The sequence below is a fragment of the Eptatretus burgeri genome, chromosome 6 (genome assembly GCF_056783735.1).
Source record: "Eptatretus burgeri isolate ZD-2024b chromosome 6, Ebu_testis_v1, whole genome shotgun sequence".
Taxonomy (NCBI): Eukaryota; Metazoa; Chordata; class Myxini; order Myxiniformes; family Myxinidae; genus Eptatretus; species Eptatretus burgeri.
Genome location: NC_140966.1, coordinates 28,302,724 through 28,317,655, shown reverse-complemented (window position 1 = coordinate 28,317,655; position 14,932 = coordinate 28,302,724). Strand labels below are relative to the sequence as shown.

Here is a 14,932-nt window from a genome sequence, read left to right as displayed (position 1 = left end):
ATGGGTTGAAAAGAGGATAGATATAAGTATGAGATGGAGATCTGGATTGAAAAGAGGATAGATATAAGTATTTGATGGAGATCTGGATGGAAAAGAGGATAGATATAATGATCAGACTCAGAAATGGGTTGAAAAGAACTTGCTGCGTGCCTCCTGTACGGCTGGGGTGAGGTTGTTTGGTTCTTCTGTTGGCCTCCGACACCGCATCCTCGTAGCGGCGCCATCATGTTGTTGATGCTTTTCTATCCCCGGGCACAGCACGTGCTGTCGATGCTTTTGCTGACTTTTGTGCAGACGCATTCTTGCAGTGCAGGGCGTGACCGTGGCTTTTACAGGCAGCCGTTGCTTGGATTTATCTCAGGAATGAGAGAAAAAGAGTTGGAATGAAGTTCGAGATATAATCAGACCTAACTATGAGATCCACACAACGCACTTGTCCCATTTGACCTATTAGACATGAGGGAAGGGTCGATCTGTAAGTATATTAATGAAATAACTGTCTGGGGACCACTGTATGATGGATGCCATTGCCTTGGAGGGATGCAGTTCTGGGAATCGCAACAATATATATATATATATATATATATATATATATATATATATATATATATATATATATATATATATATATTCACATACTGTTCAGCTTCTTGTGAATTGGCACTTTAACCCAGGTGACACACATAATTTGTCTTTGCTGTAAGGTTTCCTTGCTAATCCTCCTATCTTATTCCATCCCTAACCTCTATATGAACTGCAGCCTCTTGCACTCTGTTTCTTCATTGGACACAACCTGTCCTGGGTTCACCACATCATCATGCTGGCTTTGAAACAGATGAACTCTGGCTGTACCACCGGGATAAGCCTTTTTATTGGCCCCTTTCAACTCCTTGCAGTGTACAAGAGATTTGTATGCGGTACCACAAAGTACTACATTCCACTGTTTCTGGAGATCATGCATTCTGCCTCACACACCATCCCAGGACCATTGGCATTTTACTCAGCATAAGGGATCGAAACTCTCTCCTGATGCAGACCTTTACCTATCAGTCATATATTACCTGTCATCTTCCACTGAAACCTTCTTCATTTACCTTTTTACAGCCATTCAGGGTCGGTCATTCAACAGTGCATCAATCACTCATCACTGAATTACATGGACGAGTTCACCTACCCAAGAATTTCTCATTGTAATCTTGTCAAGCAGTGAAAAGTCTTGCACAGTGTATGGAGCAGTAAGAATAGTAATCTTGAGGCAGGTGATAATTTAAACAATGGAGGGGATCAACAGAACGTTGATCAAAGTATGCCAACTGCAATCAGAAGCTGACGTTTTACTTGAGATGCAACTAGGACTCCAACGAAAAGTTAACGATCGACACGTCAGCTTCTCATTCCTTCCTTTCCCTTTGCATTGAGCATACTTCGGTCACTGTTTTATTAATTCCATCCATTGTTCTACCTGTCCACTGATGGCACAAGCCTTCATGATTAACACTAGTTTCCAAAGAATTTGAACACTATTAAGAAGCTTCTCTGGAGGGAAAGAGCCAAAGATCTTTTGTATACAGGGTCAAAATCCGTCGAGAGCAAAACGAGAAAAGATGAAATACAGTCGTTAAAACCAACATCAAGATGGCAGTGGTCATGACATGGGCATTAGTTATACATCTAATAGGGTGTGAAGAAGTATGTGGGCTTACAGGGTTGGTGTAAAAGTGACTGTGCTTTCTGAATGCGGTGCTGCTGATTACTGATTGTGAAGTCTTCTGGTTTTTTTTTTTTTCTCCATGCAGTATTTGTTCAGTTATTGCTTGGGAGCTTGTTGATGATAAATTTAATCCCCGTGTCAAAAGTAGTGGATCTGAAAGGTGTTTCTGAAACATGAACGATACCCAGCTGCTACGACTGAACATATAATTTTGGCCAACAGAGAGAACTTTCTCAGCTGGCCAACAAGACTGAGATCGTGCAGCTGCGCACATTGCAAAAACTACTGAAAATGTGGGTCGGTGCAAGGCACGAACGATCATAGATGGGCGCGTTCTACCCAAACCCCCGACCATCCCTGCCAGTAAGGCCTAAGTCACATTTGCCACGGCGGCCGTGGGGTCTCCAAAATCTACGGCCACTAGCAATTATACGGCGGCCGCAGTATTTCCACAGTAACACAATGTAGCAGTCACACAATGTAGCAGTCACATATGTTTTTATTTTTCGGGGAACCGCACAGCGTATTTTGAAATTGTGGAGACCGAAAACGTGGGGTTGCCGTACGGTCTTTGATTTGATGTCGCACGGTGACCTTAAGGGGGCCCTGCGGCAGCCATAGAATTTTCAATGTAGACGCAAGGTAGCCTCAAGGTGCCCGCAAGGCGACCGCAGGGGGGCCCGAAGGCGAACGTGCGGCCAGACGGACGGTAATGAGTGGGTTCATTTTTATTTTTTTACCAGTTCTTTTTTTTCGGCTTGTCGAATTGCTACGGCGAACGTAGAAATGAAAAATAGTTATAACTCCGCGCTATAATTCCACGGCGACCCCTACGGCCTGTAAAATATAGCCAAACGGCGTAGGGCCACCCTGAGGCCACTGCAGAAACTCTGCGGCCGCCACACGTTTCTGTCAATTCAGAGGACGTACGGCCGCCGTATCCTCGCTGTAGAGCAAATGTGACTTACGCCTAAGTAGACTTTGAACCTTGCGGGAGTGGCAGGTTTGGTTGCTTATTTAATGGATGTTTGCAATATTGGAAATACGATGCTGTACAACATTGCCATATATTGATGCTGTACAACAATATTCACGGATATTGATCGTATTTTCAGTTTTCCTGAGTCTGATTTGCATTCAGGAACACAGCAATCAATGATGGTTAACATATCGAAATTGCCACTCTTTTGTTTAAATGTGGAAAATTATGTTTGAAAGACTATTTCGTTTCCAGATTTCACAATGGCGAGTGCAGGTTAAGAGTACCCCAGTTCATATGTCAGTCACTGAAAGCGCACATAGCGCACGCGCGAAGGGCCTTGTTGGCATTCATGCGTAATTTTGAAATTCGCAGATAGCTTCAACACCACACACTGAATGGCCATCAAATCCACCCCACTGGAAAGTCATTGCTTTCCTGAACAGACTCGCCAAACAACTTCACAGCAGGAAAAATAAAATGAATCTTTGTTATCCGAGTAGTACTGTATATACATACGAAATTACTCAATTTTTGGGAAATTGTTTTGCTACGAATTGTGTTGAAAAACCAACAACAACTTGAAGGGTACTCTAGAGCTCATACCTCCGTCGATAGATAGATAGATAGATAGATAGATAAGAATTATAGATAGTATTATAGATAGATTGTAGTAACAACTGCTGTGATACTTACACAGAGTGAATTAAAATCAAGTTCACCTCCCTGTCTTTGCTTGCCATGACATTCGCTGCCATTGACCATTGTCACTCCTATGCCACGGTAACTAAGGCGCCCTTTCCCCATCGGCCACGCCTTGGTTGGTAAATAAATGACAATGACTTGGGAAGCACTTGTCCAATTAATATCAAACCTTGAAAAGGCACATACTCAGGTCCCCAGAAATATACCTGGCAAGTTTCAATTAGATCGGACCAGCGGTTGTCGAGAAACAGCGGTCACAGACACACACAGACATACACACACATACAGATTGCTGGAATTATAGAGAGATAAACCAAACTCACATCAACCACCAGAACATCAAAAATTATATAACTACTCCTCAGTTAGAACAAACATTGCAGTCACAGTCTGGGAGTAGGCCTCCTCACCCTTGGAAACAAGAATATTTTTTTCCACGAACACAACAACTCAAGCAAAATCAGCCCCACCCATGGCTGGCACGATCACTGAAATTGAAGTGATTTAAAATGAGAACGGGATTCGGTCGAGCACATACCTACACGAGCCTGAACCGTTTACATTTTGTATCCCACTGATAGGCCAGACTTACATCATTCTGGACCTGAACCAAAATCTGATCAGCTTGTTGTTGTTGCCTCACCAACTCATCCACCAGGTTTTGTAAAAAGTTTGAGATATGCTATATATCATTTTTGGCCCCATCTCATGGTGAAGAATCACTTAAAAAAATTGTTGGATCCGGATCCAGATTCAGATATTCACGAAAATAGAATCAATTCGTCCTTGCCACACATCCAACATGTCCACCGAGTTTTGTATGAATCCGTCCATAACTTTTTTGAGATATCGTACGACACATCGTTTCAGCACAATCATTCAATGATGAAGAATCACTTTAAAAATTCTTCGATCCAGATTTAGGTCTTCACCAAAATGGAATCAATTCTTCCTTGTCACACACCCAACCTGACCACCACGTTTCATCCGAATCTGTCCACAACTTTTTGAGAAAACCTGTTCACAGACAAACAAACAAGCAAGAATGATGTCAGGCAGAGTACAATACTTGTGAAATCCATAAAACAAATTTGACCGTAAAAATAATTGGTGGTTGAATTGAGTGACCTTACATGCAAATCCTCTTCAAATTTCAAATCAATTGGATGAAAACTGAGGATTTTAGAAATCTCACCAAAGTTGTTGACCTTTTGCCTCCATTGACCTTTTGACCTATGTTGACCTCAAAAAGAATTGGTGGTTGAATTGAATGACCTGCTATGCAAATATTCACATTTCAAGTCGATCAGCTGAAAATTGACAATTTCAGAAATTCGGCCCATGTTGACCTTTTGCTTTAAGTTGACCTCAAAAATAATTGAAGGTTGAATTCACTGACCGGATGTGCAAATCCTCTTTAAATTTGAAGACAATAGGATGAAAATTGATGATTTTAGAAATCTGAAAGAGTTGTTGACATTTTGACCTCAAAATCAGTCTTCTTGATTATGACCAACTCTACCATTTCGTGAAGTTTCATGAAGATCGGTTTAAAATTGCGACCTTTAGGCGATTGACATACACACAAACAAACAGACAAACACACAGGCAAACAGACAAAATCATAAACCAGACCAACCAATATACTTGCAAATCTTTGTTTCGCAAGTAAGAAACAGACAGACAGGGGTGAAAACCTCAACTCCATCCACCTTGGGTGGTGGAGGTAATTAGAGCAGCCAGCACAACCTACAATTACATCAACTTTCCACCGGTCGGTCACTTCATGTCCAGCTGATTATATTTAATCACCAAATTATTCGAGATTTCAACTATGTTACCTGCAGAGCAATAATGTTTTTCGGACAAAAACCATATATATTTATGTTTGTTTTCTGTCGCTCCTGTTCGTAAAATTAACCTAAAATCTCCACCATTGAGGTGAAAATATTTATTCACAGCATTTTTTCATCAAGGACCGTGTACACAATACAAAGATTCTCAGCACATAACGTTACTAATAGTGGGGCAACTTAGCATAACAATTGTGAATTTTGTGAGGAAAGCACCAAATTTGGCACACTCATAGCCTGTCATATTATGAACAGATTTGGATATTGGGCCATCTCAAATTTTTTGATGGTAGTGGAAAATGGCTGCCACAGCCATCAGCGGCTGAATTTGAGATGGCCCAACATCCAAATCTGTTCATAATATGACAGGCTATGAGTGTGCCAAATTTGGTGCTTTCCTCACAAAATGCACAATTGTTATGCTATATTTAGTTAAGTTTCCCCACTATAAAGCAGCATTTCTTTACAATATATCCTCAAGTAATCGTTACTATAATTAATGGACCGTTGTTTGTGTGTTTGTGTGTGTTTTAGTTTGTCGCACGACTACTCCCACAGTTCTGTGCTGATTACATCCAGACTTGCTCCATAAGATCAGCATGACCCCAAATAATGTATAGGGGTATTTTGTCTTTGCTGGTGGTTTTGGGAGAGGGAGGGAGGGTGGAGGCAAATTCTCGATGTAAATGTGTATTGTGTTGCGCGGCCTCCAGGTGGAGGAGGGTATTACAAGTCTCCACCATTTTACAGTGCAGTATTCCTGTCCGCACGTTTTCCATTACAGTGGAAGTGTTTTGAACTATAAGCAGTGGGTATGTTTTGCTTCGTGCACGTAACCCAGATTATTGTTTTTTTTGCCTATACATCAAGGCAAACCACCCAAATGGTGTATAGTTGCCTTTTCACCACTCAAATAAAGGTTTGTGCCAGAAGAATGTGTTGCATGCTTGGAACAAGATCGCCCGTAAAGTGGGTACTCAGCAGTGTGACCACTCCTTCGCTTTTTTCACAAGATCTGGGCTATTCGTTGTTCACCTTGGCATCTTGGTTTTCTATAGGTTTTCTTGGCGTATAGGTTTTCTATTATCATCGCTTTTCCGAAACCTTGTGAATTCTTGGCTTTTTTCATTGGCTCACCTTGGCATTTATGAAAATGAGGAGTGGTCACACTGGTACTCAGTGAGTATATAGAATGGACAATACATGACTCTACTAGAGGCATGAGCATCAACATATGTTAAAAATTATTTTTCTAATCTGAAACAATGAGATGGGGGTAAAGGGATAGATGAGGTGTGTTAAATATGGTTGATTTGGAAGTTTACGGGTCCACCGACTTTCATTGCAGCCTATTTCACTGATATCATTATATTCACAATACCAACAAAGAATCTCAGTAAATAACGTTAAAAAGTAGCGTTTCCCTAATGTATAACCTCAAATAATGTATATAATTGACTACTCCGTAAGAGGTGATTGAAGCCGTCACATGTGTAAAAACATTATTCAAGTGTAAAATAATGATAAGGCAGTTGACAAGACGTATGTCCAGTAACTTCTTAAATATAAACTATAAACAAAATCTGCACTCCAGTACACACAATGCTTTTTGGGTAGATGAGGCATGTGCACTCTCTTAAAAAAAACAAAATCTGTATTCTTGATATATAAACAACGACAAGGGGATTTACAAGGTGTCCCAGAAGTCTGGGCCCAGCGGAAAAATACACAATTTACACTTAATTAAAAAAACATTTTCCACAGAAGAGCGAGGGTGACCACGACAACGTATATTTGCAACACTTCCAATAGATAAGTTGGCTTTGACTTCTCGGTGTTTTTAGTGAAATAGCACACAGGCCTCCCTCTACCTTCTTCCAGAAACATGTAATAATACCAGTTCCACCTTCTCTTGAGTGGTGTCCTGAGCCATCAAGGTTGTTTCATTCATGAAATATGTAAAACAGACGTTAACAAGATCCCGAGAAGGGCACTCGGTAGAGCGCATACCTCCGCCATGCAATGCCTGATCCACGAGAACGTGTCTGGTCCAATACATTTTTGAGATATCATGTTATAATATCGTTTTTGGTCCTATCGATGGTGAAGAATCACTTTGAAAATTAAATAACTCTCATATCCGGATCCGGATTCGGATCTTCACCAAAACTGAATCAATTCGTCCTTGCCACATACCCAATGTGTCCACCAAGTTTCGTCCGAATTCATCCACAACTTTTTGAGACATCATGCAATATCGTTTTTCGCCCCATCTCTCAATGGTGAAGAATCAGTGAGAAATTAAACAATTCTCGTGTCCAGATCTGGATTCGGATCTTCACCAAAACTGAATCAATTCTTTCCACCAAGTTTCATCCTAATCCGTCCATAACTTTTTGAGATATCATGCTATAAATCGTTTTTGGCCCTATCTCTCAATGGTGAAGAATCACTTAAGAAATTCTCGTAGTCGGATCCAGATCTGGATCTTCACCAAAATCTAAGCCGTTTGTCCTTGTCACACACCCAACCTGTCCACAAAATTTCATCCAGATCCGTCTTCAACTCTTTGAGAAATCCTGCACACAAACAAACAGGCAAACAAGCATTCATAGACTGGTATTTACGAAATCGTCAACTTGACCTCTGACCTTGTCTAATAAAAGCTGTCTCTAGAGAAGGTAGCGACGCAAACCAGAAGTTTCTACGATGATTCTGTACCAAACCATCAAAAATCGTAACGTCGACCGAAGCAAAAATCTCCATTTCTCCACGCAATTATTTAATATTATTTTATCAAAGTCACAAAACCGTAATATTCGGCCATCCACCAACAATCTTTACATAATCCGACGGCTTAGCGAGTCAGGCATGCGACGATAACCTTTATTGGGATAAAAAAAATGACTTTTAAACACCATCTTTATGGAAAACACCGTCAGCGCGCACACAGAAAACCTTTACGTGACTCAACGACACGTCTGCTCGAGCGCACTGCATCACGTGATGACCCGTGACGCGTCGAGTGAAATATTTTTTATACAATCTTAAAACGTCTACAAAACATCCGATTTTTACCAGAATTTCGACAACCGAGTTTTAAGCGTCCTCAGCGATCGCAAAAACCGAAGACAAAATTAAAATCAAAGTTAAAACAAACTCGTAACGTCGAGCGAAGCAAAAATCTCCATTTCTCCACGCAATTATTTAATATTATTTTATCAAAGTCACAAAACCGTAATATTCGGCCATCCACCAACAATCTTTACATAATCCAATGGCTCAGCGAGTCAGGCATGCGACGATAACCTTTATTGGGATAAAAAATGACTTTTAAACACCATCTTTATCGAAAACACCGTCAGCGCGCACACGGAAAACCTTAACGTGACTCAACGACGCGTCTGCTTGAGCGCGCTGCACCACGTGACGAGCCGTGACGCGGCGAGTGAAATATTTTTTATACAATCTTAAAACGTCTCCAAAACATCCGATTTTTACCAGAATTTCGACAACCGAGTTTTAAGCATCCCAAGCGATCGCAAAAACCGAAGACAAAATTAAAATCGAAGTTAAAACGAACTCGTAACATCGAGCGAAGCAAAAATACTCCATTTCTCCACGTGAATTTACGGAATTATGTTTGACCTCACTATGACCTTGACCTTTGATCGATTTTGACCAAAATCTAATCAGCGCTAGCCATCACCCTCCTGAATCACGTGGTGTAGTTTGACATTGGTAGCTTCTTCCGTTCTCGAGTTATCGTGCCTACAAACACACAAACAAACAAACAAACAGAAACGGAAGTGATCAATATACTTACGAAATCTTTAGATTTTAGATCTTAGATTTTAGATTTTAGATTTAAATCTTTAGATTTCGTAAGTAACAAACACAGACACAAAGTGGTGAAAACATAACTTCCTTCACTTTCGGTGGAGGAGGTAAAAATGTGTTTTTTTTATTTTTATTTTTTACTTTTAGAATAAAACACCAATATTTTTGATGGGTCCAGACTTCTGGGACACCCTGTACAAAGCAAGTGTTGTACTTCTTTCAGTCATAGTCTTTCAATCCAAGATGATAATAAGAACTTTTTATTTAGATAGTGTTCACTGAAAAATATTTGAACTTTAGAAAGATACATTTTTTTTCACCATGTAAATATTGTGACGTAAAAGGGGAGGGGGATCCATAGCTAGATTATTTTGAGCTTTAGCTTGGTCATTCAGTTGAAATAGCTTAGATTTACTCTTGTATCAGGGAAAATGTCAGAAGTAAGTCAAATGTAATATGTGCACTGATGAGGCAGTAATCGTAATCTCAGAAAGTATAGACTATAGAGTGAGGTTGTATTATACCGGGCGTAGTGGCATGCGCCTGTAATCCTCAGAGGCTTGGGTTGGAGGATCGCTTGAGGACGGGCCCTCTGTACTGGGCCGCGCTATGAGAGGGTGCAGGGCAGCCCGGAATCATGGCGAAACCCAATCCTTATCCCTGTGTCGTAAGAGGCGACCAGAGTTGCGTCAGGAAGGGCATCCGGCATAAAACCTATGCCAAATCACTATGCGGATCATAACGGATGATCCGCTGTGGTGACCCCTAATGGGAGCAGCCGAAAGACAAACAACAACAACAACAACAACAGTGAGGTTGTATTATTTTGGCCTTCTGTATAGACAAGGCCAGGTGAGGACTTGTGCCATTTAAGAACAAAGGCACACACGGAAAGCGCTTTCTGCATTAAAGGAAGCATCATCACCGGCCATTTGGGCAGCACACTGCACAGCACACACCACACAGCACACTGCCGACTGTATCACCAAGCCATGGTGATATAGTCGGCTATGGAGCTTTGCAGAGAGGTGGGATTCCAGAGAACGTGGCAGTGCCCTCCAAAAAATGGAACCAATAATGGCTCGCCATGCACTGATGGTGGGCTGGAGGACCCACCATGCAAAAAGGTAGGACCTCTGTGGAAAACTACCGAGTGAACTGCAGTTGAGCTTTGGTCATGAAAGGACAAGACATCTGTCCCTCTACTTGGTTGCCTTCTCACAATTGTATGTGGCATCAGGCCAGCTGTCCAACCAAAGAGCAGACTTGCGTACCTACAAACACTTGCTCCGGTATTTATAGATTGTATGTGATAAAGATGTAATTACATATTAAGTTAATTATCTCACCACCTGGATGGGATTTGAAAAAATGAGCTCCATTAGGTTTTGCTTATCGATGTCAGAAATTATCAAGCCCAGTTTCAAAACAATCCATTGAGCCACCAAGGAGGACTTGGAAGGCGGAAACAAACGAAAAATATGAATGGACCCACAGCTTGGCTGACCGACTGAAGGACATTGTTATGGTTTTCAGAGCTTGACGATTCCGTCGTCGATGAGCTACAAGTTACGCCTTAACACATTCATTGGGAGGAAACATGGGACTCAGAGGGGGTTTGAAAAGACAAAGAACTTGTCCGACGAGGCACTGCTTGTGCATGCGGTATGGGTTGGTCGTTTGGCACGGTTCACTCTCCTGTCCATCCAGGCATTGGACTTGCTTGGGTGTGCAGCCATTCAGCGTGTGTTTTGGCCTCATGCTATATCTCATGTGCCTTCCTTCTGGGATCTCTTGTGCTCTCAAGACCAACTACCAACAACGAAACCCGACCAAGCAATCACCAATCGACAGCCACCGTCGAAGCCTGGTGTGTTGGCTTCCCGGTTAGGGTGGCTGCTTTGAGATGTTCACCATTGGTTTCTGTGACCTTAAATCTGAACAATAATGATCATCATTTTGCTTACCAAAGCTTGGCTTTTCCATATGCTCTCATGGGTGGGAGTTTCAGATATTGTTAGTTTTCATTATTTTGCATGAACATTGAATCGGGCTATTGTGTTACTTTCCCAAACACTGAATAGGTGATCAAAAACACGATCAATTGGATAATATCCAAATTCCTTTCCTGCTTGATACATGAGTGAACACTCAAACACAGACTTCCACAACAAGGCAAAGCAAAGTTTAAAGAACATTAATCAACCTGGAACAGAAATAATTTAACAACGTCTAATGACCGGGAAATAATCCAAGCAACAACAACACGAAGTTAACTTCAAATATGTTGTGTTGTGTTGTGTTGTGTTGTGTTGGGATGTGTTAGGCATTTGCAAGGAGCCCCAGCTTGCCGAAGGATCAGCCGAACAGACGTATTCACATTCAAGGCACATTCTGGATACGTACAGTACATACTTCACACCAACCCATCAGATATGTAGGATCTGTCAGCATGACTTTCAGGGAGAAAGGAAGCTCAACCTGGATGGAAAATTTCACACCTATTCAGCGAAGCAGTTTGAGTTCTCAAATAATTCAAGAGCAACAATGGTTGTTTTAACTCATGATTAAACTCGGAAAAATCTCCAGCGAATGCTGCGAGCAAGATTTGGACTCTGATAAACCGATGAGATGCAAGATTAGTACATAATTTGCGAATGAATATTGGACTCGGATTCGATGATTAATTTGGCCCGCTGGTTGCATCTCCACTGAGGCACGACTGTGCTCCTGATGAAGGGCCTCTGCATTTTTGAGTCGGAAATTTGGAATTTTTTCCAAGATGCCAGCAAAAATCGCCTGCTGATTGCAAAAGACGATGAGATCGTTCACATACGCCAGATAACACTCGCAGTCAGCTTCCCAGCTTCATGGCCATCTGAGGGATTGCACACTTATTGATGCAATGGTCCTGCCTGTGACCCACCAGTCTGATAGTTTACAGTGAGGTCAAATATCGAACCCAAACCAGTCAGGTCAAAGGCAAGTATACTACGTCTGTGCCATCCTGGCACGCTACAAGATTAGTCTCATAACCATGAAGCATCATGCCTGAGACAGCAGAATATAATCTATTGTAATATATGAAGTTATGAACAGCTTCAGGTGGACTGGGTAAAACCTTGATACATTGCCCTCATTCGCATGGATTCAATTACCACAGATGTTTTCATATCCGGTGACAGAAATTTCCAGCAACAAAGTGGCGACCTGTTTGGAATTTGTTCTTAACCACACAAAAATGTATGAGTTGTCATGAACTTGCTATCCCAAGAGTCAGGGCTTCCACCACCTACAATAATGATTTGCTTATTATGACTTGTGAACAAAATACCTAAAATATCTTGTAACCAAATATATATTCAAGTTTTTTTGTTTTTCACTCATTGTGTTTGTTAATTGCATGTTTGAAAAATTTGTCTTGTATTTCCTTTTCTTTGCAGTTGCGAGATTCATGGAAGAGCAAGATAGATTTGACAATGGGACAAACAACTCGATATCTGCGATCACCAAGGGTAAGCCTCCCCCAGCACCTGCGATCCAATGATGACCATTTTTTTTTTCCGATCACCATATGACCTTGACTTTCAACATTTAGGGATAGAGTGTAATGTAAGAAAATATGTCTCTATGTACAATCTATCCATAAAACCCAACATCATAAAAATCGGAGGAAAATTATTCAAGTTATGATCAAATATGTGTTTTTTAATATTAGGTCACAATCTGAAACAAGAAAAAGAGCAATCAGAGATTGCAGACCCTCAGCAGGACTTGTTTGGGGTGGTGTTTGTGTAGTGTTGTGTGGTGTATTTTGTGTGATGTTTGTGTACTGGTGTTATGTAATAAATATGAAACATAATTAGAACTGCCACTTTATAACCGCTGGCAGTGATGAAGGGGTACCAAGATTTGATGCAACCCCACATTGATTGGACACCTGACCCTGACCCATGACGTTTGTTTTTTTTGTTTTTTGGTCTACATTGTCAAGGCTCGTATGAGAGCTGTCGCACAACGCATAGCAAGGGGGTCATGAGACAAGAGGGGTGGGAGAGGGAAGGACAAAACTGTGGGTAACAGAGAAAATTATTTATTCAATTGTTATTATTCAATTAAATTTAGAATAGGATTAAAAGAAATTCAATTCAAATCAAATGCAAGACCAAATAGGCACAGTCATTGGAGTAATCAGAAGGAACACACACAAGCAAAAAGCAAAGATGAAGTCATCAGGAGGAATCTGGATAGGATTTGCATTTCAGCTGCGACCCCTCTACCCTCAAGCCCGTCAAGACATTGCCAAGTGAGCCTTATTCAAAAAAAGCATATAAATCAAAAAACAAAATTCACAAAGAACCCAGATCAAAAAATAATAATAATTCTGGCTGTCAGACTTTGAGTCCGATCAAGTTGAAATTTCAAACATGTATTCCACATCACGACTACATCATAATTGTGAAGTTTTACATTGATTGATGAAGTGGTTCCAAGAGAAAATATTATTTAATATTTTTTTCCATGACGTTTATTATTATTATTCAATTGAATTTATAATGGTATTAAAATATATTCAATTCAAATCAAATGGAAGACCAAATCTGTGCAGGTCCCGCATTGGAATAATCAGGAGTCCAAACAAGCAAAAAGCAAAGATGAAGTCAACAGGATGAACCTGGATAGGATTCACATTTCAGCTGCTATTCCTCTACCCTCAAACACATCCAGGCACAGCCAAGTGTTTCATTTCAAGTTAGTTCTTTCATCCCCTCTTCCTGTGCAGGCTGGAGTTCCTCAAGGTAGTGTTCTGGGCCCTGTTCTTTTTTCTGGTTTTCATCAATGATCTCTCGGACTCTCTGGAAAATCCTCTATTTCTCTTTGCCGACGACTCCACCCTTTGCCGTACCATCTGTCATCCCTCAGACCGGCAAGCAGCAGCTTCTTCGCTCACTGCAGATCTGGATAAAATCACAAACTGGTCCAACACGTGGAACATGTCTTTCAATTCAGACAAATCTCACACTCTCACTATGTCTCTTCGAAAGGACCGTTTAGAACCCCCCCCCCCCATCCACTTTCTCAACAATCCTCTGGAAGAAGTCTTTTCTTTCAAGCTTCTGGGTCTCACTATCTGCCATGACCTTTCCTGGGAAAGTCACATTTCCAACCTCGCCTCAAAAGCCAGTCGCCGACTGGGAATCCTCCGTTGTGCAAAGTCCTTCCTCGGCCCTCTTGAGCTCCTGATCACTTACAAAGCTTTTGTCCGTAGCCTGATGGAGTACTGCTCTCCCTTCTGGGCTGGTGCTCCTGCCTCCCACCTTTCTCGGCTTCACGCTGTCGAAACCAGGGCATTCAAGATCATCGGCATCTCCCGCAATGAAGCTGAGTCTTTGGGCCTCTCACTCAATCACCGCAGGTTGGTCGGTGGTCTTTCTGTCTTCTACCTACTCCTCTCCAGCCATGCCCCCCCTGCTCTCTCTGCGATTTGTCCCCACCACATTTCCACAGGGCGCTCAAGGTCCGCCAACAACCCCCTTCTGGTAAAACTACCAAAATCACGAATCGCTGCTCATCTTCACTCTTTCATTCCTCTTTTTTCCCGCCTTTGGAATAAACTTCCTCACTCTATTCTTTCCCATTCTTCCCTCCAGGCTTTCAAAACAGCTGTTCACCACCACCTCTTATCTTCCCCCATCCAAATCCTCGATCTTTTCTACCCCCGATAATCCACCCAAGCCCACTTCCTTCAATTCCCCTGCTTTCCTTCCTGAAAGTCCCTGTAATGTCCATCTTCTCTTCGCCATGTTCCCCGTCCCATCCCCATCCCTCTCCCTTCCACAGTTC

General features: G+C 41.6%; 1 protein-coding gene across 1 annotated transcript in view; it reads left to right on the top strand.

Annotated features, from left to right (window-relative positions):
* LOC147024442 (uncharacterized) overlaps positions 1–14,932 on the top strand; it is an 83,615-nt gene that overhangs the window by 50,894 nt on the left and 17,789 nt on the right. Inside the window, exon 3 of the mRNA XM_085884383.1 lies at positions 12,532–12,603. Coding sequence (XP_085740509.1) covers positions 12,568–12,603 — 36 coding nt within the window. The 5' untranslated portion in view covers positions 12,532–12,567. The remainder of the gene's footprint in view (positions 1–12,531; positions 12,604–14,932) is intronic.